Source organism: Cydia strobilella, chromosome 6 (assembly GCF_947568885.1).
Source record: "Cydia strobilella chromosome 6, ilCydStro3.1, whole genome shotgun sequence".
NCBI classification, from domain to species: Eukaryota; Metazoa; Arthropoda; class Insecta; order Lepidoptera; family Tortricidae; genus Cydia; species Cydia strobilella.
Genome location: NC_086046.1, coordinates 13,685,123 through 13,712,142, shown reverse-complemented (window position 1 = coordinate 13,712,142; position 27,020 = coordinate 13,685,123). Strand labels below are relative to the sequence as shown.

The window sequence follows — 27,020 nt, the reverse complement described above, 5'->3', positions numbered from 1 at the left end:
AGAAGTTTCAAAGCATTTGTAATGGATTCAAATTTTTAACCCCTTTTTAACCCTTTTAAGGGATGAATATTTAAAAACGCTTAAATTACTTTGTTGTATTCTAATAATATGCCTTTATACAAAGACTGAAGTCCTGTACTCAAAAAAAGGTTTGATCTCCATACAAACTTTCAACCTCTTTATTACCACCTTGGGGGATGAATTTTCAAAACGCTAAAATCAGTTTTCTACTCTTTTAACGATATACCTTTTTACGAAGTTTCTAATTCCTAGCTTAAAATAAAATTTGAACCCTATACAAAGATTCAAGTCCCGCACTCAATAAAATTTTTGATCTCTATACAAATTTTAAACCCCCTTTTCACCACCTTAGGAGTGAAATTTCAAAAACACTGAAATTAGTTTTCTTGTAATATATGTTTTACCCGAGGTTGGAATTCATAGCTTAAAATAAAACTTAAACCCCATACAAACTATGGACCCTCATTTCATCCCCTTAGGGGATGAATTTTGAAAAACCCCTTCTTAGTGGATACTAACGTTATAAAAACTACCTATTGTGAAAAATTCAGCTCTCTAGGTCCAACGGTTTGGGCTGGGCGTAGATTTAAGTGAGTCAGTCAGTCAGTCAGTCAGGACTTTTACGTTTATATATATAGATTTTATTATTAGGTTACTGTTGTTGTTCTTACTAACATACGGTATAAGCTATAACTAACAAATTTATGGACCATATGTTGTCTCTCAAATAAAGAAATTTAATTTAATTTTAATAAGAAATATTTTGGCTTTTTGTTGTTTTTTGCGTAAGGACGGAACCATTCGTGCGCGAGTCCGACTCGCACTTGGCCGGTTTTTACACTCCGTCAAATACGTGACTGCACGTGTTCACCACGTGGTTATCTCGTACATAATGTTATTGACTATTTCAAACTTTGTTTAAATGGATGCCTAATTTGAGTATTATAGTTAAAAGCATTTTAATTACGTCGATCGTTAATAACTTTTGCGCATTATAGATAGAGGAGTCAAGTTCATTTTCTTCGAACTAATGTTGTAAACACCGCGATGTAATGCTTATATAATAGGTAGAAGCCAATGACCGATAGTTTAATTACACGCTAGGTAGTAAAATTATTCGAACACCGATGCAAAATATTTACCTATAGATCTATTACGCCAATGCGCTGTAAATCGAGACTTAAAACTTTTTCCTTGGAGTCTTATTTCTAATGGCAATCGAGGTGTAAATAAGCATAGACGTTATTCATTGCGATTGTATTCAATCGTCCTTGCTCGTGCGTTGAACCCGGAACATGCACGGCGCTCGTGACAATAGCATAGTGGCCCGATAACGTCTGATTTCTACTTATCCAAATGCTGTTTACGTAAGCTGGTGATGTTCGATAGCGAAACGACCTTCGCGGTCAATACCCCACGCTGACAACGGTTATAATGACCTATTTACCTAGTTTCAAACTACACAAGGGGTAATTAAACTCCGAACAGATAGGTACATCTATTTGCGTATCTTAATAATACAAATTTTATTTATATTTACTTCCTTATCTGCACAGTTAGGTACATTCTGTTTGTTGACTTTGTTTGAAACTTTGGACCGGTTCTACTAACATCAGCTGATTATAAAACAAATGAACTTAGTGTCTATTCAACCATTCGGCTATTTAGTTTGTTCGGGTCCATACAATGTTTAGTTTAGTCCTAGATTAAGTCCTTATAATAACTTGGTCATATCGTGTTGTATCAGTGTGTAAGGAACATCACGGACAGAGATTACATCGCACCCCATTTACAATTGTTTGGAAATTGTGCAGTAGCGTGCAATCTGCACTTAGGACGACGCCTGCCTGTTCACCTTAATTATTTTACTTTATTTTCAGATCATTATAATATATTATATTATTTATTATATTGGGTAGTTCTGTTTAATAACATAAGTGATCTATTTAATACCTCATGAATTCTTGACATTACATTGCACTTGTTAGTGAAATAAGTAGGTAAGTAAAATTTAAGGCAATGTCTAATTGTAATTTAACAACAATAACATAATAGTACAATAAACAAAATCCTATTAGGTATACCTACATTTTACAGTCTGGCAAAAAAGAGTAGAAATTAAAAAGTGGCAACACTATAGTGTCGTCCCGTTTTTCTTAGATGGGACGACACTACAGTGTTGCCGCTTTTTAAATTTCTATTCTTTTGAAATAAAACTATGAAAACGGATTATATCGCGTATATTGAACGCTGTAAAGGGTTCTAAATGTCGGGATGTATTATAAATTCAATATACGCGATATAATCCGTTTTCATAGTTTTATTTCATAAGTAACTATCGCGGTAACCGAAGACAATACTTACTTATTATTAATTTATTTTTACACGGAGAACCAACAGCTATAACTATGCTAATAACAACATAAATAGTGATACAGAGCCAATTATATTATATTTTCTACTCTTTTACCAGACCAGACTGTAGTGCAATCGTAAGTTATTTACTTAATAAAATCATGGCAACATTTCTATTTATAGTAACAATGAGAATTTGGCTAAAGGTCTCGTAACCAGACCATAAAATCCAAAAAAATAAAAACAATGAGAATCCAATACTGGGGGTAGAAAATATAAAATACCACTCCATCCATCCAAATCCACTACCGGTCGTTTTTTTTGCTATCAATTACGAATATTTTAAATGCAATATCAAGGACAGTTCTAGTGTTATCGAACTTTAACGCGTAGTGTGATATTAAAGTATATACTTCTTCTTCTTCTAGGTACACAAATCCAAGGTAGATACGTCGCCTTCTCATAAATCTGCTCGCTCGCTACGTTGTAGCAAAATCTAACACTAGAATGTTTCAAGACCTTGAGCACTATTTTCGAGGGATGCTATCGTCGTTTACTCCTGACTTATTGAAAATATTTATGAATACTTTCAACGTACTGTTTCTCTGTACTTTATTTATTATATGTGCAAGTATTTATAACGCGTGGAATCTACCGCCAGGTAAGTGCTCGGCGCAAAGCCGGAAACCTTATTAAAAATCCAAAATTAAGAAGAAAGGGGACGATCTATTCCCCATACAAACGTAGTCCTCACTTTTTCCTTCTTGGATATTGACATTATGGAAAATATTTTTACAGAATTTTATATATTTTAGTCATAGCTATCGATTGGGCCGTTTGATTTTTTTCGTTTTTAGGGTTCCGTACCCAAAGGGTAAAAACGGGACCCTATATTACTAAGACTCCGCTGTCCGTCCGTCTGTCCGTCTGTCTGTCTGTCACCAGGCTGTATCTCATGAACCGTGATAGCTAGACAGTTGAAATTTTCACAGATGATGTATTTCTGTTGCTGCTATAACAACAAATACTAAAAACACTGATTTAAACTTTCACGATTTTTACTCATTATTATTTATCTCCCCGGGACTTAATCGCGTAAAATAGTTTTAAAATGTACCTCCGACGTTTCGAGGACGGCGTTGTCCCCGTGGTCTCGGAGAAGACTGATTTTACGCGATTAAGTCCCGGGGAGATAAATAATAATAAATACTAAAAAGTACGGAACCCTCTGTGCGCGAGTCCGACTCGCACTTGGCCGGTTTTTTTTTTCTTTTTTGTATACATTTTTTTAGGTTAATTACTATATTGGAACATAACAATTTCCTCATAGGTGATGTGAAAAACAGTATGTGTCACATGGTAGCAAAATTATTTTCACCTTGGGCGTTAACACTTGAATCCCTCACTACGCTCAGGATTCTATTTTAGAATCCCTCGCTACGCTCAGGATTGAATTATAGAATACTTCGCTTCGTTCAGGAATCAATGTACGCCCTCGCCGTAAATATGTCATTTTGATCCCTTGTGACACAATCTACTAATATGTTATATAACATTTAAAACTTTCGCGGTTTAAACACATATTAAATCACATTTAGAAACGGGTCTATCGCGAATTTATTTTGTTACCTTTATTTACCGACGTTTCGACACAGGTTTCACTGGTCGTGGTCGCAACGTCGGTAAATAAAGGTAACAAAATAAATTCGCGATAGACCCGTTTCTAAATGTGATTTAATACTAATATGTTGTCATTTGTCTATTCTGTTCTCATGAACACTTTATTTTATACGCAGGAAAACTGCTTTTTGCATAGATTATTGTACACCTACACTTTACACGTCAAAAAAAATCTCGCAAAAAACACTTGGTTTCTTGATGTGTCATTAAAAACTAAGTGGCACCACCAAGTGAAGATAAGGAGGTGAGGAAAACTTAACTGGTGTTTTACTTGCAGGGCCATGGGGGTTGCCATTTTTGGGAAGTTTGCCATGGATGGGGCGCGGTGCGCCTCACTCCTGGCTCCTACAGCAAGCTGCTCTCTACGGCGACCTCACTTCAGTGCAACTTGGCTCCAACCTGATGGTCTGCATCGGATCTTCCAGAATTCTGAGAGACCTGTTCAACCGACCTGACTCTATTAGCCGACCGCATACGCCTCTCAATAACTTGTTGTGTGGACGAGGTAAATGTCATTATTTGGCGATTTATAAATCAATTTGGAATCCACTCATCTATTTGCTATCAAATAACCAACGTTCATTTTCAATCAATAAGCCGTTACAATTAACGGTAATTAATAATTGAACCACTTAAAAAATATGTTATTCCTATTAGTGGTTAAAATATTTTTCTCAAGTACTGTTGACCTAACTAACCTAAGCCACGAAGTGTAATCAATAAAACAAATTTAATCTAGATAGGTACAGCGACGTAGCGTATGTGTTTGCCGCCCGGGGCCGATCAGAAATTTGCCGCCCCGTTTATGATCAACATTAGTAGTCAGACATGAGTCATGACAAATTTCGGTAAAAATGGTAAAATAAAACTTTATTTCTTGGCTGGCTATCATTTATTAAGAACTGAGTGCAATTACTTGACAATTACAAAACAAATTAAAAAATAAAACTTACTTAAAAATCTCTGAACATAACAAAATAGGTAACTACTTATTACATAGGTATCATTCGAATGTCAACCGCAACTGCACCACCGCTGCGGCGCCGCTGTTCCGCCGCTGCATCCGCCAACTTAATTAAACTATAGAAAGTTTAATAAATGTGTCCATCCCTTGCACGTGTACAACTTGTGCAAGGCAAAAACAATAGATAGAAGACCCGAACATTTCTTTTGGATTTAGAATAGAATAGAATAGAATATTTATTGGTCTCATGTTGGTGTACAGGTCTTACTCTAGGTACAATAGTTCCATTACAATATGTTACCCTAAAAGGGTATTGCAATTACACGTATATTAAAACATGCAAATAAGACAGGGGTACATAAATCTTTCAATTAATACTTAAACAAGTACAGTATTAGTGTTTTAATATTATAATAAAATAAGTATTATTCTAAAATAATACTTATTTTATTGCTATGAGTTCGGGAGACTCCATTCCAAGTAAGACGTCAGTATAAATTTTGCTAATTACGACTTACGGAGTCTGCTTTTTGAAATTCCAGTTATTTATTATAAATAAGTACTATCAATACCTCGCAGGGAATTAACATTTTTGTTCGAGTTACGGTGTTACGGAGTCGAAATAATTCTATTTTTACTGCTTATATGAGGCTCAGTATGTACTTAAAATACTGAAATGGAAAAAAATGCCAGAAAATCTGCTAAATCCCTAAATATCCTCAGTCATATCATAGGCTATGATAGGTATTAGATATGTCAAACTTATTGAGGACTGTTTATATTCTTTATTTCAAAGATTAAACCCAAAAATTTTATTAGTCTAAGAAAAATAACGTGAATCATAGTTATTTGATGTATTTCACAAGGAATCGTTCTCAGCGAAGGTCTGCTCTGGAGGAAGCAGCGTCAGTTTCTGCACGAAAAGTTTCGCGCTCTTGGTGCCAGCAGTGTTGGTATCAACCAGAGATTTGAACATTGCGTCATGGTAAGTAATTTTTGAAGTAAAAATTCTTTAGGCGCGGCTAGAGGGTCTCGTTTTTTTTTCCTGACGGAAGTAAGGCTCAGTAGTGGCACACGCACAATAGGACACACGTCAAAGTGAGAGTCAAAATAAATGAGAAATTTAGAAAACCGGCCAAGTGCGAGCACCGAGGGTTCTGTACGTTTTAGTATTAATTGTTGTTGTTTTTGTGGCAACAGAAATACATCTTTTGTGAAAATTTCAACTGTCTAGCTATCACGGTTCATGAGATACAACCTGGTGACAGACAGACAGACGGACAGCGGAGTCTTAGTAATAGGGTCCCGTTTTTACCCTTTGGGTACGGAACCCTAAAAACAGTTTTGCAAACTATATCGTGTTATATGTATATCAAACGAAAGGTCTCAGTGAGAATCTCAATTTTTTTTTAATTTTAGGATAAAATGTTTAGACGTTAATCAAGAACATAGACAGAAAATTACCATTCCCTCAGCTCTATCTCCGCAAATGCTGGGTCTAAAATTTTGAAAAAAATACGCACAATAGTTATTTACCCAAAGATGGCAGGAAAACCTATAAGAAATCTCTAGTCAAGCGCGAGTCGGATTTAAGAACAAAAATGCGGTTAGTCTTTTTTAGGGACACAGCCGCAATGGTTTAAGTGAAACGTGGTGTAGTGTAGACAGCTATTGCGAAGGCCCTAGGCCGATATCCGCATAAGGCCGAAGGCGCGAAGCGTTCCGACGAGGCGTGCCTATTCGCGGCCGCGGCCGAAGCTCGAGTTGCGGGAGGTTAGTGCTCAGACAAAAAAATAGTACAAGTGTTTGAATTCGATGTCCGAAGGCCCAGCCCCGCGTGGAGCCCTAGGCCCCGAGCGTACGACCTGTGGATGCTTCCTGAGAATTCCGCCAGTATCTTAAATGCGAAGGCCGAAGGCCAGAAGCATCCGAGAGGCCTGCCTTTAGGTTCAAGCGTGAGTCGGACTGAACACAAAAAATGCGACTAGGCTGTATCTGTCACACAGCCGCAATGGTACTTGTAGGTACTGTTGATTGATTAGGTACTTGTAGGTACTATTGTTATGAGCACTATATTCATGCAACTCTCTCTTCCGCCTTCGCTATTAAAATATCTACTTGCGGAAGTTGTGGGAAGCGCGAACACGTCGGACGCTCCGAGCTTTCAGCCCTACGCGGAGCTCGGCCTTCGGTCTTCGCAATTGGACACTTGTACTATTGTTCGGCATTTAATATTCCTATCCAAGCTGCTTTGCATAGTTGCAGAGCTATAAGCCTTAACACTTCCCGTTTCATTTGGTTTGTGATCTGATCCATTCGGGGTTTTCAAGACGTTTCACTCACGTTTCTAGTACAGAAAAAAACATTTTTATAAATTGTGTGATGTACCGAACCCTTGAAACGCGAGTCCGACTCGCACTTTACCAGTTTTTTTGTTACTATGACCAATCTTTTATTTACGACACACCCCTCGATTCTAGGTGGAGATAGAAGAACTTTTAGCAAAGTTTCAAAGCACGAGGGAGCAGCCGATAGACCCGACGAATGTCCTGGGCAGGCATGTCCACAACGTCATATGCCAGCTGATGATGAGCTTCCGTTTTAAAGAACAAGACCCTGAGTTCAAGACCTTCAATGAGCGGGTCACAAAAGGCATGGAGCTGTACGGAGCCATACATATCGGGGAGCATGTGCCGGCCTACTTGGTATGTTGAAATTGTTCAATGATAGATATAACTTAATTTCTTCTGCTAATTTAATAAGCGCTACTTGCACCATCCCACTAAACCGGGGTTAACCGGTTAAACCTGGGGCTACCATGATTACCAGTACAATTTGACACTGGGTTAACGGTTTAACCGCTTAACCCCGGGAATGGTGCAAGTGGCGTTAAGAGTTTTTGGGTTGGTACTAAAATACTGTTACTTTTAACCAAGTCAATTTTATCTATCTATACATATATATAAAAGCGTGTGTCCTGACTGACTGACTGATTGATCAACGCAGAGCCAAAACTACATAAAAGATAGAACGTTGAAATTTGCACATCAGGTTGCATTTATAAAGTGTACAAGAGATAAGAAGCGATTTTGAGAAATACAACCCCTAAGGGTGTTAAAAAGGGGACGAAATTTCATTTGTATGGGTTTCAAGTATTTTTGCAAGTTAGGAACTTGAAACTTTGTTAAACGGTATTTTATTAAAATAGAAGAAAACTAATTTCAGCGCTTTTGAAAATTCTTCCCCTAAGGTGGTGAAAAAGAGGTTGAAAGTTTGTATGGAGATCAAACAATTTTTGAGCGCGGGACTTGAATCTGTGTATAAAGGCATAGTATTAGAATACATACATACATGCATACATATAATCACGCCTATTTCCCGGAGGGGTAGGCAGAGATCACGGATTTCCACTTGCTACGATCCTGGAATACCTCTTTCGCTTCCTTCACTTTCATAACATTCCTCATACACGCTCGCCGGTTTAGGGAGCTCTTGACCTGGCCTTTCTTCAGGATTTCCCCGATCTGATCAGAGAAAGTCCGCCGAGGTCTGCCCCTTCCAACTCCCGTTTCTACCTCTCCCTTATACACTCTCTTTGTTAGCCTTCTTTCTTGACTTATTACTTTCTTGAGTTATTTCAACGTTCTTGATAATTCAACCCCTAAGGTGATTAAACACGGGGATAGAAATTGAAACTTGGTAAAAGGGCATTATACTTATTAGTTGGTGAAAAGAGGGTTAAAAGTTTGCATCGGGAATGATTTTTTTTATACCAAATAGTGAACTTTAAATGTCGTAAAAAGACACAATAATAGAAAATAAGAAAAGTAATTTAAGCGTTTTTAGAAATTTATTCCCTAAGGGTTGAAATTTTTCATCGGGAGCGAATTTTTTTTTTAAATAGAGAACTTGAAAATCTTCTAAGGGGGTTGAAACGCCAGGACATGGAAAAAACATGTCAATTCATACAAAATCATATTATATTAGGTATATCGAGAACATGTTTTTCAGTTAGGGGCTTGAAACTTCGTAGGTTGTGACAGACAAATCTCATGCGTTGTATGGGTCAAACTCAAAATTATTTTCACGTCTTTCTGTTGACATACCCAAAAGTTAAGGGCTATAAAGGTTAATATTCTTATTTAACTCTTATCCACACGAAAGGGTACTCCTGTTATTTGGATAAGTATGATAAAATCATTACCTACATGGAAAGACGTGAAAATAATTTTAAGTTTGACCCGTATAATTATTAAGTAGGTAACAAATGTCCGTCCGACCGTCCCTGTCCCTACTGCTATACTATATCTTTTGCTGCATAATGTTCTATGCTCATGTAGAATATATAACCATTAGGATACAAATCCACGCGTACGAAGTCGCGAGCAACAGCTAGTTCGTAGATATTTATGACTAATGGTTACTTACATACCTATCGAGAAAAGTAGCTATCGACATATGTAGATTCGATAAAAAGTGTGAGCAGGAACGTCTGTATTTTACCAGAATAAAAAGTATAATAAAAACATCGAGTAGGTACCTAATTATTTCATTACATCCACTAATCGTTTTTGTCAATTTTATTACTACATGCATCACATGCATGGGTATTTTATAATATAAGTAAGATCTACTGCAAGCCTAGCAATAATAATAGCAATAAGGGTCTAGAACTAGGTAGGTATCGGCCATTGGTATGTTACGAGTATGCCTGCTACGGAGGACGAGGTCGAGCACGTTTAAGCTGCTATAATCCTGCTTGTAGTTATTTAAACTTTTCTCATTTCTTTACATACCAAGTAAATTGCTAAATGACGCATGGATCGTCGTCAATAGGAAACCTGTCCGCAACGCGTTTATCATCTGCAGACCACCTAATTGGTATTCAAGGCGGTCGAGCCTGTGACGTCACAACAAGCTTCGGAAACAGGCTTATTATTAGTTACGTTATATCCTCGGGATTCTGAGAAGCGTGTACGTAATACGAATATGTTAATAGTTATTTGTTATACAAGGGTGCAAAGTTGAATTTTACCCGCGAGTGTGGAATTGAAACACGAGCAAGCGAAAGGATTCTATAGTTGAACCACGAGCGAAGCGAGTGGTTCTAAAATAGAATCCTGAGCGTACGAGTATTTCAACACCGAGAAGTAAAATACGTTTGCACCCGTGTGTAACACAATACTTTTCGCCTTACTATAGCGAGGAAAGTGCAACATCTACTTTTCTTTCTTTTGCTTTGCATGTTTGTTAGAGGGATGAAGAAGAAGAGCGAATAGACGAGGAATGCAAGTTGAGCGAGGCAACTCAGCCATCAGAACTCAAAAATACACTCATGCGTGCCACACTTAGAGAAATCTAGGTTGGAGACTGCGGGGACGCCCGAACCCCCCTGAAATGGCCACCTGGCCCTCCCATCCGGTCGCCAACCGGCAAGGTGGAGCCGTTTCAGGATTTTTCGCTAGGTGGCGGGGCAGCATTTCACGGGTGGCTCTCCCGCTACTTGGGCCCCCCTGCGGTCGGCCAGCGGTGCACCGTGCTTCGTATCCCGCTAGCCTCCAGAACTAGACGCTCGGTGTGGCACGCATCAGTAGTGCCACTGTAGTTAGGCCAGAAACTACTGCTCAGACACATCACCTCAACAGCTATCATCAGACTATATGACAGAACACGGTGACCCATTATGGCGCCATGGCTTAGTCTGAGGGGTGGTAACCAGCAACGGCATACGCCTACCACCGGTAAGATTGTCACTCGATTAGCACCACCCGGGGGTCACTTGTAGGGATTATGGGTAAACTCCTACGGAAGTGAGTTACACAACCCCCAAATTTAAATTTCATATTACTCGCAAATGATGAACATAAAATTGAGATGAATACCGTTCCTATCTCTACTCCCTATCTAAATTATACAAAAACGCCGAGTTATGTATGTATGGTCGTGGCACGTGGCAATTGACAGGGTGAAGTAGCACCACCATGAATATCAAATTGCTCTGCCATAATTAGACCCTGCCCAGTTGGTACAAAGTTAGCATAGAGGGACTCTGCTGTGCGACAATGCACAGCCTTAAACCTAGAAACTTGTTTTTTTTTAAATGATAAACTGATCGGCGATTGGCCCTAGTCACACCTGATGGAATCTAAAGACAGAGCCTAAAATGGAGCTCACCGGTTATTTATTTAATCGTATAGCATAGATACGTTAATAGGCAATAAGTTATACATTATTCTATATTATATTAATTATGCATTAAACATCAACGTTTAGAGTGCTGAGCCTAGCAGCTGCGTCGGGTGTGAGATGCAGCAGATCTTCTGGTGACCCTTGATATGAGTACAGGGGACAGCGCTGGATAATCTGCTCTATGGTCTGGTCCTCCCTGCCGCATTCACACAGAGCTGAGTCTCTCCACCCCCACTCTCCACTCTCACCGGTTATGACAGTATTTATAATTTCAGTACCTACCAGGCAAAAAGTCAGTGTTAAAGGAAATCCGGCGAAATCTGCAAGATGTGAGCGAATTTCACGTGCGGAAAGTGACCGAACGCCGAAGACAACTCTTGGGTATCAACATGGATCACCACGAGCCAGCTGATCTGTTGGACTATTACTTGCTCGAGTTACGAAAAAATTCTGCAGGTTCCAAACTCTTTGACGGAGTCGATCCAGGTGGGTTTTTAAAGTGTATATGTTATCGTAAAAACCATTTTTAGTGAAACTGTAAAACGTGCCTACTAGGTAAAAGTGCTCCAATTTTGTATTTAGTTTCATGCCCTTATAAAAAAAATCCTAACGCATCTGTTACACTGGGCAATCAAGTAGCAACACTAAATGTCAAAGTTTCGTTCCGCTATTTTCTCTTTCTGTCAGACGTCGCATGGACGTCGCACAGTGCCGCTACGAGAATTTGTAAAAATAATATTATAAGAAAAAGCTATTTCCATCTCAGCAAGTTGTCATCGATTCGCGGTAAGTATGTTTTGATGTATTCTTGTATATAGGCTACTCATTGTTTACAGTATTTCTAGTAGTTTCAAATTCTTTTGAGGCTTAACCTAAAATTATTTTTCAAGTACCTACTTTGCACCACATGTTGGGGTAACTTTGATCCTGGAGCATAGTTACCTCATGAAGTTAATTATGTTTATAAATATTAAAAGATTGTGGCATTTTAAGCTAAATATAGTATTTTTGTTTATAGGAAATCATGCCACGGGTTTATAAAAGAGCGATGGGAGCTCGTAATTATAAAAAATATTCCGACGAAACATTGCAAGAATGCCGGGACCTATAGAAAACGGTGAACTTGCCCAAAGAGAGGCCAGTGAGAAATATAGTACTTATTCCACGTAGAACTATAATAAATCATTTGAAACCAGAAGACCATGTCGACCACCTGGTGCCCCATCGACATTTTCAAAAGAAGAAGAAAAGTCATTTGTGGATTGAATTTTAAAACTAAGTGAGCATGGTTTTCCTTTGACGAGCTTCGAGCAAATATATCCTCTATGAAAAGGTCCCTGAAGAGCTGGAAAGAAGTACTAGGATGCATAAATCCACCAAAAAAAAAAATGGTCGACGGGAGATTTATTGTATTCCGGAACTGAGCCAATTTTGGGGATATGTATATGATATTTAGGTACCCAAATTCATAAAAGAGAAGATTGATGTCTTAATATGAACATTAATTACGTTTTTGAGAAGGTTTTCTTATGTGTAGTTAATTAATAATTAAGAAAAATGATACCTACTGACTGATCATTAAAAAAAAAATTGATTACTTTATATCGTTTTTGGTTCTTGTTGATTATTGTCTAAGTGAAACAATACTAAGACTGAACAATATCGTAATTATAATAAAAATAAAAATCCGTTTTTTTTTGTACCTAACATTTTTTTTTTCTTTAAATTCAGAGGCTAAGTTACCCAAACACTGGGTATCATTGCTCCTAATATGAAATGTGATTGCGGCGTTATATGAGCATTGTGGTAGACCATCCCGATTCCTACTATCGTACGATAGTAGGAATGATCTACGTTTAAGTAAATGATGTACATTACGACATATCATGCTATAATAATTTTCAGAAAAAAACGAAATTACCGAAATTTGGAGCAAATTTTGGTGCAAAGTAGGCACGTTTTACGGAAACGCGTTTTCCCTAAAACTACTTTTCCGTATCGCCTCAGTGAAAACGCGTATTCACTAGTTAAAACTTGTTCCCCGCCGTAAGGCCTCGGTGAAAATTGGGATTTCAACTGTGATTTTACAGTCAAAACGTTTTGCTAAGTCCCTTGGTGAAAACTAGTTAGAAAATCTAACAATTATGACCTTAGTGGACATATTTTTAATCACTAAATATTTACTTTGCGTTTCAGGTTACCTACTTGTGTAAAGGTCCCGTACTTCTACCACGTTCTCTGCAGCATCAGATCAGGTCAATTTGATCCTCTGCAAGTATTAGGCCGATTCATATCGGAAACAGATCGAATAACTAAAACTCAAATTGGCCTGTATGATTGCAATGTTAACTAGGCCGCAGCGAACAGGAAAAAGCGGGAACGTTATTAAATGCTACAGCCTTATCGACTAGAATAGGACCACAATATTTTCAACTTTATTGTTTATATTATGTACTACAATATATTTATTTTGTTATAATTTTCATACTAAATTAAAGAATATATAAGCCAATATATAAATGTCAATATGTTCGGGTCTTCGAAAGATTTATCGTAACAAGTAACAAGTATGTCAATGCAATTTTTTTTTTATAATTGAAAAATAAAAATAAATATAATATTCCGCACATCTTAATAATATTTTTTAATATACATCACATGGAGACTATATAAATACATCAATGATATATGTATTTGTCATATGCCTATCATATGTGACTTTGACAGAATCAAACGTTTAAATAATAAGTTCGTATTCGTAAGATTAGAGTTATCAAAATATCTTTCCCGATTTTCTGTGAAATTATATAATTTTAAAAATACCCACTCGCTACGCTAATTATATTTAGCGTTTTGTGACCTTGAAAGAGCGTCAACCTCCGTTAAATAACACCTGTCACCCCGAACTCTAAAGATTACTTATCATATTATTTATTTCAAGGTGGTTCTCTAAAAAAATGCTACTTTTAGATACATGTACATGCTTTATCTAAAGTGTGCTATTATTAAACGTATAGTTTTATACCTTCTTTATAAGAACCAGTAAGACATTGAAATTATAGTCTAACCCGTTTGTATAAAAATACCGCAAATCGATGTACAGGTTAGCCGTTTGGCACACACATACTAGAGGTCAAAACAAATTTTTTGACCCGCAGTTCCTAAAAAAATTTCGCTGGGGGGGAGTGGTAAAACATTTTTTTTGTATAAAAAAAAACAATTTTCCAAAACCTATCGTGTGTGGTATCATACGAAAGGGCTTTTTGAGGCGAATCTAAAAATATATCACATCCTTACATTTCGGCCATTTTTTTAAATTAAAACAAAAATAATTTTCGAAATATACCAAGTTTGGGCTCCTCCAGACACGATATGGCTGATTTTTTTTTGTACAATATACCACAAATGATACGTGATATCCTCATATCTAACTCCAAGAAAGCAATTTTGAAAATAATATCATTAACATTTTTTTTTAATTTTTCAATTTTACAAAGTGACACAGTTCTACTTCAATACCTATTTCACGAGACTTATGGGACTATACCGCAGATACGGTACATATTAATCATAAAATGATCCGTAATATCCATGTCGGCGGCAGATCGTATAATCGGGCATATCGAGATACTCCTAGGCATATCATGAAACGCCGCCCTTTCACGATCTGACTAAGAATAACCCAGGCATATCAAGATCTGCCTAATAAAAGAGGCGGCAGATCGATCATACCAATTGCATTCTTTGATATTCCTAGCTTCATACCGGGCGCATCGTAAAATAATATGAAACGCCGGCATTTCGTGATCTGACTAGCGACAACTAGCCATATCGTGCAATCTTCGAGGGTTTCAAGTGGAATGATAAATATCAATTATAAATTAGAATTATATTGTATTAAGCGACTATATTTTACGGTTTTACAACAAAACAAAATGGAAAAACATCTAAATCACATATGATGCCGTAGATAAACTAACAGTTAAACTCGATCAGCTGATGCTATTCCGCCATTTTGCCGCAAACCAAACTGCGAAATCGCCGTGAAGGGGTGATATTCCTAGGCAGATCATGAAACGCCGGCATTTCGTGATTTGCCTAGCGATCACCAGCCATATCGTACAAACCTCACGGGGTCATATTCCTAGGAGATCATGAAACGCCGGCATTTCATGATCTGCCTAGCGACCACTAGCCATATCGTGCAAACTTCAAGTTGAGATATTCCTAGGCATATCATGAAACGCCGTCATTTCATGATTTGACTAAGATTAACCCAGGCATATCACGATATGCCTTACAAAAGAGGCGGCAGATCGATAGGAGCAACGTATTCGTCTAAATTCCTAGCTTCATACCGGGCGCATCGTAAAATAATTGCATTTTTTACCACTGGTGGCGCTGCATTCTATGTTGCTATGTTGCGCTGCGTCCGCCAGTGTTGCCAGATCGTACCCATTAGTGCCGAGCAAATTTAAAAAATGTAGGCGCGAAGGGATATCGTCCCATAGAAAATTTGAATATCGTACAAACCTCACGGGGTGATATTCCTAGGCAGATCTTGAAACGCCGGCATTTCGTGATCTGCCTAGCGATTGTCAGCCATATCGTGCAAACCTCACGGTTAGATATTCCTAGGCAGATCGCGAAACGCCGGCCATTTTAATACGATTTTGGGAAACGTCTCTTAAGGGTCCTCCACACTCGTGCGCGAATCACGGCGCGAAGCCGCGAACGCGAGTGTGGCGTCGATTTTGCAGATTGTTCACGCCTTCGTGCCTTGTTCCCCGTTTTTTGACGGTTTTTCGGCCCGCGTCAAAGGAAGTGCGAACTTGCAAGACAGACTTCACAAGTTCACATTAACTAACTCGCTACCTAATTTTGGGCGCTAGAAGAGCGTAACTATACTTAAAAGCGTTCAATTTCACATCTAAATACGGCAACACCACTTTGACCACTCAAACTGCGAAATCGCCGTGAAGTTGTGCTAGTGTGGAGTCATACGTCATGTCCGCGATGTCGCGCCGCGATTTACGCACATAGTCTGGAGGATGCTTTACCGATACATAATTTTCACAGTTACGTACCTACAGGCCCCTCCAGACTATGTGCATGAATCGCAGCACGACTTCGCGGAGAGAACATGTCGCGACGTTGACGTATGACTCCACACTCGCAAACTTCACGGCGATTTCGCAGTTTGGTTCTCGCCAATATGGCGGAAGAGTATCAGCTGATCGAGCTTAACTGCTAGTTATCTATGACATCATACGTGATTTAGCTATAGTTTGTCAAAGGACTGTCTCATTTCAAACATAGACAGAGAGAATCATACTATCTTTGTCTTCCACTAGTACTAGCACCTAAAAGAAAGGGATGAGTATAATTTTCCTGGTTGTTACTGACTGACAAATTGGTTTGACCACCTATATTTTTCCATTTTGTTTTGTTGTAAAACCGTAAAATATAGCCGCTTTATATAATATAATTATTATTTATCTTGCCACATACGAGGCAAAATAGTGTGTAATGTGGAGTCTTGCCAGTTCGCGCTTCGCGTCTCCTTTGACGCGGGCTAATAAACTGACAAAAAACGGGGAACTAGGCGCGAAGGCGTGAACAATCTGCGAAATCGACACCACACTTACGTTCGCGGCTTCGCGCCGTGATTCGCGCATGAGTGTGGAGGGCCCTTACGATTAAACCAAAATGTAAGAATTTATAATCTGTCAAGCAACTTTGTTAATAGAAAAAGGTGCGTAATTCAAATTTTCTATGGGACGATAACCCGTAACGCTTACATTTTTAAAATTTGCCGCTTTTTTCTAGTAATGGAAACAGCTTGACAGACTATAGTATGGTATAGTATAAAGACAGAGTATAGTATAAGGGCGCGAAATTCAAATTTTCTATGGGACGATATCCCTTCGCGCCTACATTTTTTAAATTTGCTCGGCACTAATGGGTACGATCTGGCAACACTGGCGGACGCAGCGCAACATAGCAACATAGAATGCAGCGCCACCAGTGGTAAAAAATGCAATTATTTTACGATGCGCCCGGTATGAAGCTAGGAATTTAGACGAATACGTTGCTCCTATCGATCTGCCGCCTCTTTTATAAGGCATATCGTGATATGCCTGGGTTAATCTTAGTCAAATCATGAAATGACGGCGTTTCATGATATGCCTAGGAATATCTCAACTTGAAGTTTGCACGATATGGCTAGTGGTCGCTAGGCAGATCATGAAATGCCGGCGTTTCATGATCTGCCTAGGAATATCACCCCGTGAGGTTTGTATGATATGGCTGGTGATCGCTAGGCAAATCACGAAATGCCGGCGTTTCATGATCTGCCTAGGAATATCGTACCCTACTTTATTTGATATGCCTAAACGTCGACAGGCAATTCGTCAAACGTTGAGGTTTGAACGATATGGCTGGTAGTCGCTAGTCAGATCGTGAAATGGCGGCGTTTCATGATATGCCTAGGAATATCTCGATATGCCCGGTTTTACGATCTGCCGCCGACATCCATATATCCAACGGGAAATACCTATTTAACCCTTTAACTGCGCCTTTTCATCAGTTGGTATAATTTGTTTAGTTATTGACACAAAATATCATGGTTGTATCCTCCAGCTACGATATACCTTACTGATTTTTTTTGTACAATATACCACAAATGATACGTAATATCTGGATATCGAACCCCAACAAAGCAATATTGAAAATAGTATCATTTAGTATTTTTTTAAAATATTTTATATGTATATAATTTTTCAATATTACAAAGTGTAATGGAATTGTATTGGATTGTGCTGTTTTGTTTATTATTGGTGTTATCTAATCGACGATTACGATCAAAAATGATAAGGTCTTTCCCCCCCCCCCACCCCCCGTCCCTCAAGATATGAGTTCCGATCGCGAGCTACATTTAGCCGCCCGCAGTCATGGCTTTCGGTCGGTTATTTCTCGTCTGGCGTGTAGGTATATTTAATTCGTAGGTGTTCGTATTATACATATGGCAAGTTATAAATTGCAAGGTATGTATCAATTTTCTCTATACCTACCTACTAATGCACAGGGTATACTTGAGGTTAGGTACTTATATCTATCACAGTCTTTTTACGATTCATGTTGTACGTGTAAGTAGCACATTTACTGTTGCTAAGTTGATTTTAATTTAATTTAATGGTTGTTTTAACGCTGAGCGAAAGAATACTTGCGAACTTAAAGTAGAACTGTGTCACTTTGTAAAATTGAAAAAATTAAAAAAAAATGTTATATATATTATTTTCAAAATTGCTTTCTTGGGGTTCGATATCAAGTTATTACGTATCATTTGTGATATATTGTACAAAAAAAATCAGTAAGGTATATCGTAGCTGGAGGATACAACCTTGATATTTTGTGTCAATAACTAAACAAATTATACCAACTGATGAAAAGGCGCAGTTAAAGGGTTAAAGAGGTATTTCCCGTTGGATATATGGATATTACGTATCATTTTATGATTAATATGTACCGTATCTGCAGTATAGTTCCATAAGTCTCGTGAAATAGGTATTGAAGTAGACTTGTGTCACTTTGTAAAATTGAAAAATTAAAATAAAATTGTTAATGATATTATTTTCAAAATTGCTTTCTTGGGGTTAGACATGAGGATATCACGTATCATTTGTGGTATATTGTACAAAAAAGAAAATCAGCCATATCGTGTCTGGAGGAGCCCAAACTTGGTATGTTTCGAAAATTCTTTTTTTTAATTAAAAAAAATGCCCGAAACGTAATGATGTGATATATTTTTAGAATCGACTCAAAAATCCCTTTCGTATGATACTACACTCGATAGGTTTTGGAATTATTTTTTTCCATACAAAATAAAAAATGTTTTACCTCTCCCCCCCAGCGAAAGTTTTTTAGGAACTGCGGGTCAAAAATTTTGTTTTGACCTCTAGTATGCGTGTGCCAAACGGCTAACCTGTACATCGATTTGCGGTATTCCTTTGAAATTGGGGTCGACTGGGTCGAGCGGCATAATATTTAAATAGAAGTCTGACAGTCAATCCTGTAAGAGGAATTACAGTGTTTGCCATGCACACCGTTACGTTACGTTACGTTACATGTTAGCTAACACCGCTGTAAAATATTTATTCTAGGTTAAAAAAACGTATTTTGGTAAATAAAAAAATAATGTTTGCTGCAGATGAACAGATAGTCCAAGTATTCAACGACCTTTTCTCCGCTGGCATGGAAACCGTCCGGACGAGCCTGCTGTGGGCCTTACTGATGATGCTCCGAAACCCGTCGGTAGAGGCCACGGTGCGCGCTGCGCTCGCCGAAGTACTCGAGCCAGGGCAACTGGTCACCTTGGACCACCGTGCGAGGCTGTACTATATTGAAGCTGTGTTGTATGAAACTCTGAGGATGGTGTCAGTGGTGCCGTTGGGAACGACGCATGTTAATTCTTCGTAAGTTGCCTTGTGGTTCTTAATCGAATCCTATTTGGTATAGGTACTTTAGTTGTATTACTGTGTTTTTCTACTCGTCGAGTATAATCTGTGTATTACATTACAACTTCATGTGCACTACAACCTTATTCTTTTCAACGTTGGATAGTCTATGGCACTTCTGACTCAAGTATTAAAATTTTATCCGTACGGTTGTCAATTATAAAAATTTTGAATTATAAAAATATTTCTTGTTTAAGGAGACTCGATTCAATGCAAATTAGCCTACTTAAACACGCTGCTGCGCCGCATCTGCTTTGTGATTGGTTGGCCAACAAAAACATTTTATTTTAGAAACAATTGCTTCATAAGTCAGAAACGCGCATGTGTCACCCTTCATATAGCAACATCCATACCCTACGAAAACCGCTTAGCGTTGCTTGTTAGTCTCCATAGTTATGGCCAAAATCGAGAAAAAACTGTCTTAAAATTGAATTTAGCGCGGAGCTGGTACCAGGGTCTCATGAGTTACGAGGAGGTGTCGTTGACCAACCCGCCGGGGGCGCCGGGCCCGGCGGCCGGGGCGCGTACGAGTATGAAGGTATCGCGGGCTGCGGTAGCTCGCGTATCTTAGCTGTATACTTCTGGTTTGTTTACCTATATGATTCTACTAGTTTAAAGTATTATTTTTCACATCACCAATTCAAAAAAGGGCTTTTTCTTCCCTGCTAGGAGGGATCAAAGTAACACTTTTCTGTTCTAGGACACTATTTTTACATTTTTTAGCTTAAATAATAGTTTTAAACATTATAATTACTTCATAGGTGATGTGAAAAGCAATATGATCACATGGTAGCAAAATTATTTCCATCTTGTGCGTAACACACTTGAATCCCTCACTACGCTCAGGATTCTACTTTAGAACCCCTCGCTACTCTCGGGATTCTATTATAGAAACCTTCGCTTCGTTTAGGATTCAATTGTACGCCCTCGCCGTAAATATGTCATTTTGCTCCCTTGTGACACAATCTACTATTTTTGTCTCGTAGAAAAAGTATTGTATACAATAGGCTATTTGACTAATTTTTGAAAATGGTTTTAATTGATGTAATAATTACACTACATTGATATTTCCGTGAAATTTCCTGTATTAAATATAAAAAAAAAACAATGTTAGTTTATTTATTTTGAACGCGCCATAAACGCTGTTTTTGCAAAGGGGCTAATCACGTGACACGTGTGACGTCACACGCGAGTAAACTCAGTCATTGACCTTAGTAAATCTTATGGTTTATGTGCATTGAATTGATAATTTCACTGTAAAATGGTACATAAATGGTGTATAGTGCCGCAATGTTCAAGTACGACTATAAAAAATCCAGATAAATTGTTTGTTTCCGTTCCAACGAATCCCAAAAAAAGAAAAATGTGCTTAAAACTAGCGCGAAGAGACCCAAGGAGCATTTTAGCGCATACAAATGTTTTTATGTGTGAAGACCACTTCGATGTAAGTAATATTTAACTGTAAATAAATATGGTAGTTAAAGCAGCGGATTTTGTTGTATTTAACGAAACAAGATCTAGGTATTTAATGTATTACTACATAACCTCATAACATAGCTCTTTCAGCATTAGTAGGTAGTTAGTAGCATACTTTTTCTTTCAAACTAAAGTGCAGTATGGAGATACTATTCTCGTCATCGTATTCTATATATATATCGTCGTCGTATTCGTATCATCGAAATCGAAATGTTCGTAAATAAACAATTTCTACGTATACTCACACAGCTGTTTTTACATTTCTAAGTTCCGCAGCATAGTAATCCGGATTATCTTTAAAGAAAAGTGCAACCATTAATGCGTCTATGTCTGGTAGGTTGCCGCTATCAGCTTTCACATATTTCGGCTCCATTTTGATATTCTTATGAATATTGTGCTACTAGATATACGGATAAATCGGAATATATCAGAAAACTGTGGAACAATAACTAAAATTAACTAAATACAAATAAAACAGTTAAAACACTCAAGGCAATCAAGAATGTTTACCCGCGTGTGACGTCATCCGAGCGTTGACCAATCACAGAGCGTTCACGTCCCTGATGAAATTTCAAAAAATATTAAATTTTCTTTAGTTTATTTTCTAAAAACTAAACATATTTTACATTCAAATATAGTGAAATATACTTTATTAGTTTATTATCTTTCAGGATGACAGCAATTCGTTATATATTTTTAATGTTGTCAAATACCCTATAGTGATATAATCAAGCTTTTTAATCTCGTACCTTACATAAGCAACTCAGCAAGCTTCGTTGCTTAAACACGGTACTCGACTGAAAAGCTCTCTATTATATCACGATTGTATAAAATACTATTTTATGCAAAGATGTAAACTGTGCCGTTTTACACAAAATATACATTTTCATTTTTATTTAACATAATTTTTTTAACAAAATTGAAACTGTTGTGTTTTTGTGTGTGTTGTGTGTGTAGAACTGGTACGTAATAATCTCTAAATCTGATTCTGATTCTGATTCTGATTCTAATAATCTCTAAATCAAATGTCCTAAATGGGTCATTTTTATTTTGTTCATTTTTAATTTTTTTTCAAATTTTTATAAAATCTGGTGGATAGATAAAGTTCCTTATTCTGTACAACATAAGCGCAATTTGGCTGTATGTCCTAAAAAATCTTCCACTGAGTTACGGAAAACGTATGGATTTCTCCGTAACTCAATGGGAATTTTCATACATTTTTGTCCCAAATTTGAATTTTGTGTTTATTCCGACCAGAATAAGGAACTTTTCAAACCTACGAATTTTTATCAAAAACTGACAAAAAAATAAAAAAATGCCCAAATCCGTTATCTTATCTCATACCTATTTATAAAATAACTTACATTTTTGTTTTAGTGTTTGGAACGTTAATGGCTACAACATTCCGGCCGGCACCCACCTAGTGCCACTATTGAACAAGATCAACATGGACCCCGAATTCTTTCCCGACCCCAACAACTTTACCCCAGAGAGGTTTATAAAAGACGGTAAGGTGGAACTCCCTGACACCTTTATACCATTCGGTGTCGGTCGCCGTTTGTGCCTTGGGGAGCAAATGGCTAAGACAGAAATCTTCTTATTCTTTGCAAACATTATGAATGGTTATAAGTTTTATTTACCAGAAGGTGAACCTATGCCAGAATTGGAAGGCGTTATGGCCACTTTTCATGCTCCTTTACCTTATAAATTATGCTTTAAAAAAATTGAATAATTCATTTGTGATCCATTTCTTCAATGAGAAATGATTCAACATTTAGTATAGGTGACTCTTGTTAGTATGTAATTGACATTATTGTTTTATATCGTACGGTCAGTGATCTAAAACTGTCTAAAAAGAAGCATCAATTGAACACGTTATGTTCATATCATACTCTGAAAAGCCTACTTTTCATGTTATTTATTGTATAATACGGTTGTACAATAAGTATGTACCGAATTAGTTCATACAAATAAAAATGTAGACGTCGGGAAGATCGAGGCACAAACTCTTATTAGAAACGGGATTATATTTTGAATTTGAAGCTAGTAGGTAAGGTACCTACGTATGGATGAGTAAACAACAATTTTACCCTGTATATAAATCAGAAAATAGTTAAAATTTATAAAAATGTAATAGGGTAGGTAGGTATATCTTATATTTATCTAGGAATATAGAACTTTGTCAACAGATAGGCAAATTATGTAGGTAACTGTTATAATACCTTACCTAGAACCTATAAGTATTTTTCCTGTTAGGTTTATAATTTTAAATTTTGGTATTTTATCAGTTTTGATCTTCATGAATTTACCTATAAATGTATTTTGATTTAATGCTTCATGGTTACGAGTATATCCAGCCCAAAACAAGTAAGGGAAAAATGTGAACTCGTAGTTTCCCGTTTACACTGGTCCTCTTTCTATTTATTTCTCATATGTGTGACCTGTTCGCGTGACCTGCTTACCATCAGGCAGGCCATATGCTTGTTTGCCACCGACGTGGTATAAAAAAGATACCAGAAACCTTAGACCATAGATAACTGGACTAGCCTTTCAGTTACTTACCCCTCTATCAAAACCATTGCACAATGTGCAAATAATCGTATAAAAACATTTCAATGTGTGATATGTTTGTGTGCGTCTAAATGAGAATGTGTTAATTTCTATTCATATGTGCGTGTGTCTTCGTGTTTCGACACAGATCTTTTTTGCATGTGTGAGTAATTTTTTGCATGTGATATTTCTTCACATCCCCGCAAAATTCGGCAGATAGTTTTGTACGCAAATACGACATAAGGCTAGTCCAGTAATGTATAGTCTAAGAAACCTATGACTGGACTTGGTAATCACACGTAACATGATCATCTCTATGTATGTTATCCCATTGTTAAGGAGCCAAATTACGATTTTATGTAGTTGCGTGAGTTGCGAACTACTTGGCGACTATTAGATATCCGACTATAAATAAAATAGGTAACTTATTGAACATAAAAAGCAAGAAGCCGTTTATGCATTTTTTTACATACAGTAAATTAATTGACAGTGTGAATCTATTGTGCTAATGAATAGGTAACGGGAATATTAGTCGTAAAATCGGGAACACTGAGTTACAATTTACTTTAAATATGAGCAGAAAAACGTATCGTTGATTAACTTGATATTTTTCTCCACACATTTATTTTTAACATCACAGGTCGGTTTTTTGTCTAGAAGTCTTCTAGAAATCGATTTTCGCTCATGTCGTCTCGGACATGGGTATATTTGATATCAGTGCATTTAGTGTGATGTCCTGAACACAAATATATGAGATGACAAGCGCAAGTGGTGGGGGTAGTTGCTGTGACGTCATAAAGTCGGCAGTGCGAAGTTTTTTCTTTTTTCTTTTAAACATACCATGTGAGGTACCAAATAAAAGGGCTTTGTAATTAGATCACAAATATATAACATACTGTAACATTATCACTACTTGATCAAACAAATTATTAGAAAACGTTCAAAAATTTCACAATCCACAGTTAACTTTGAACTGCTCTAAATTGAAAATGACTGAATGGATTACTCCAAATTTTATACCAAATGACTGTGAACATCCTCTATATAATGTCTGAGAAAATTATACTGTTATTTAACTTGATGTACTTTTTTTATTTTTGGGTATATCTGGTTAATTATTTTAGACATTATATAGAGGATATTCACAGTCATTTGGTATAAAATTTGGAGTAATCCATTGATTCATTTTCATTTTAGAGCAGTTCAAAGTTAACTGTGGATTGTGCAATTTTTGAACGTTTTCTAATAATTTGTTTGACTAAGTAGTGAAAATGTTACAGTATGTTATATATTTGTGATCTACTTACAAAGCCCTTTCATTTGGTACCTCACATGGTATGTTTAAAAAAAAAACTGTACTGTCGACTTTATGACGTCACAGAAACTACCCCCACCACTCGCGCTTGTCATCTCATATATTTGTGTTAAGGACATCACACTAAATGCACTGATATCATATATACCTATGTCTGCGACGACATTAGCGAAAAGTAACCTAAAGCCTGTTCGGTCACCCTACTATAACTTACGTACCTACTACATCTTTAAATACGATGTTGGTTTTAATTTGAGATCATGTGTTGAACTTGTGTTAACGTAATCATCAAGACATATTTTGTTTCAAAGATCACGGGCATGACTTTACTGATAATAATATTGTATTTTGTTTGTATTAATTACATTAGTATTAAAATGTCTTCAATTGTTGTCTACTACTACTACTACGTCATGTCAAGATTATTATCTTTTATGGCATTATAATATTTATAATCTTAAGTCAATTGGTATTGATGCTTTACGTGTTTATTATTTAGCAAGTTACATAAATCTATTATTCTTTAAGAAAATGACAATTAATTTTTGACAATATAATCGCTGGTTGACTTTTAGTTTACATTATATTACTTTTAGTAAGTATTTGATGTAGACCATACATTAATAAAAACTACATTGAAGAGCCTATTTAAAACAAAATGAAATTGTAAATTTATAGCTCTTACATTTCACGAAAGTGTTGACTAGCTCTCATTATTCTGATTAAAGAAAAGTAATTTTATTAATTCTACTCGCCTTTGTGAAGTGTCAGGACTATACCTAAATACTGTCCTTACCCAACACCTCATTAAATATCCTGTTTATGTAAAAGTGTTCTAATCTTATTTCAATTATAAGATTCATATATAACGTAATCTTTTATAATTAAGGTATTTTTTAATACATCAGATATGCTAGCCTTTGGTTTTTATTGTGTACAGGTGTACATGTATCTTTACCAACCTAAATCGTAAAAATGTCCTCATCAATTGTAAACATTTAACCATCTTATTCGACTTAAAAATATAATTATTTGGTGACATTATAATTATAGATCAAAAGTAACAGTCGATAACTAAGTGTAACTGAATAAAATATGCAACATCCCTATTTCACTATTTCAATTGTTTGGCCCTTATAGTAAGGTCCTAAATGTGCTATATAAATAAAAACCCAGATGACCGCGTCGGTACATGCCGATATGTAAACATTTACGATAACGTAAGCGTCCGAATAATGACATTAACAATAAGTATGCCATTAGTTGCCAATTTCAATCATAATTTAGTAGCATATTAGTAGCAATATGGGGTATTACTCCAATGTTCTGCCACCAGAGTGCAGCAGTAACCCGTTTAGTAAAACATAGAGTAACTTTTACATACTGTGCCTTTAACAGTTTTTTGACGAGTTTTCAGAGTAAATAAAATATGACATTGATGCACCAAGGCGGTTTGTTTACAGAGAACCTACCGGGAAACGCGAATCCGAAATTTCGCTATCTGCCTCTTTATATATCGCTCGAATATGCAAGACTGACAGAGATGTTGGATAACGAAATTTCGATTTTCTCGTTTTGTGATAGAACCTCAGATTGTGGTAGTGGCGCCCCCTGCGCAGAGTTTCGCGTAATATTCCCTATTTCAATCATAATTCAGTAGCATATAAGTAGCAATATGGGGTATTACTGCAATATTCTGCCACCAGAGTGCAGCACTAGCCCCTTTGGTAAACCATAGAGTAACTTATACATACTGTACCTTTAACAGGTTTTTGACAAGTTTTCAGAGATAATAAAATATGACATTGATGCATCAAGGAGCTTTGTTTACAGAGGACCTACCAGGAAACGCGAATCCGAAATTTCGCTATTTGCCACTTTTTCTCAAGGAATTCTCTCATTTGTCAAGGAAATTGACAGATACAGCGGCGGCAACATCGGCGCCGTAACATTT

At 36.9% G+C, this 27,020-nt stretch overlaps 1 protein-coding gene across 1 annotated transcript; it reads left to right on the top strand.

The window, feature by feature from the left end:
• The first annotated feature begins 2,723 nt into the window (after positions 1 to 2,723).
• LOC134742151 (cytochrome P450 18a1-like) lies at positions 2,724 to 25,983 on the top strand. The gene is made up of 7 exons (XM_063675120.1): positions 2,724 to 3,037; positions 4,334 to 4,561; positions 5,887 to 6,005; positions 7,501 to 7,725; positions 11,485 to 11,695; positions 19,419 to 19,683; positions 22,579 to 25,983. The coding sequence occupies exons 1-7, from the start codon at positions 2,884 to 2,886 to the stop codon at positions 22,931 to 22,933; spliced, it is 1,557 nt and encodes a 518-aa protein (XP_063531190.1). The 5' UTR covers positions 2,724 to 2,883; the 3' UTR covers positions 22,934 to 25,983.
• Positions 25,984 to 27,020: the final 1,037 nt, after the last annotated feature.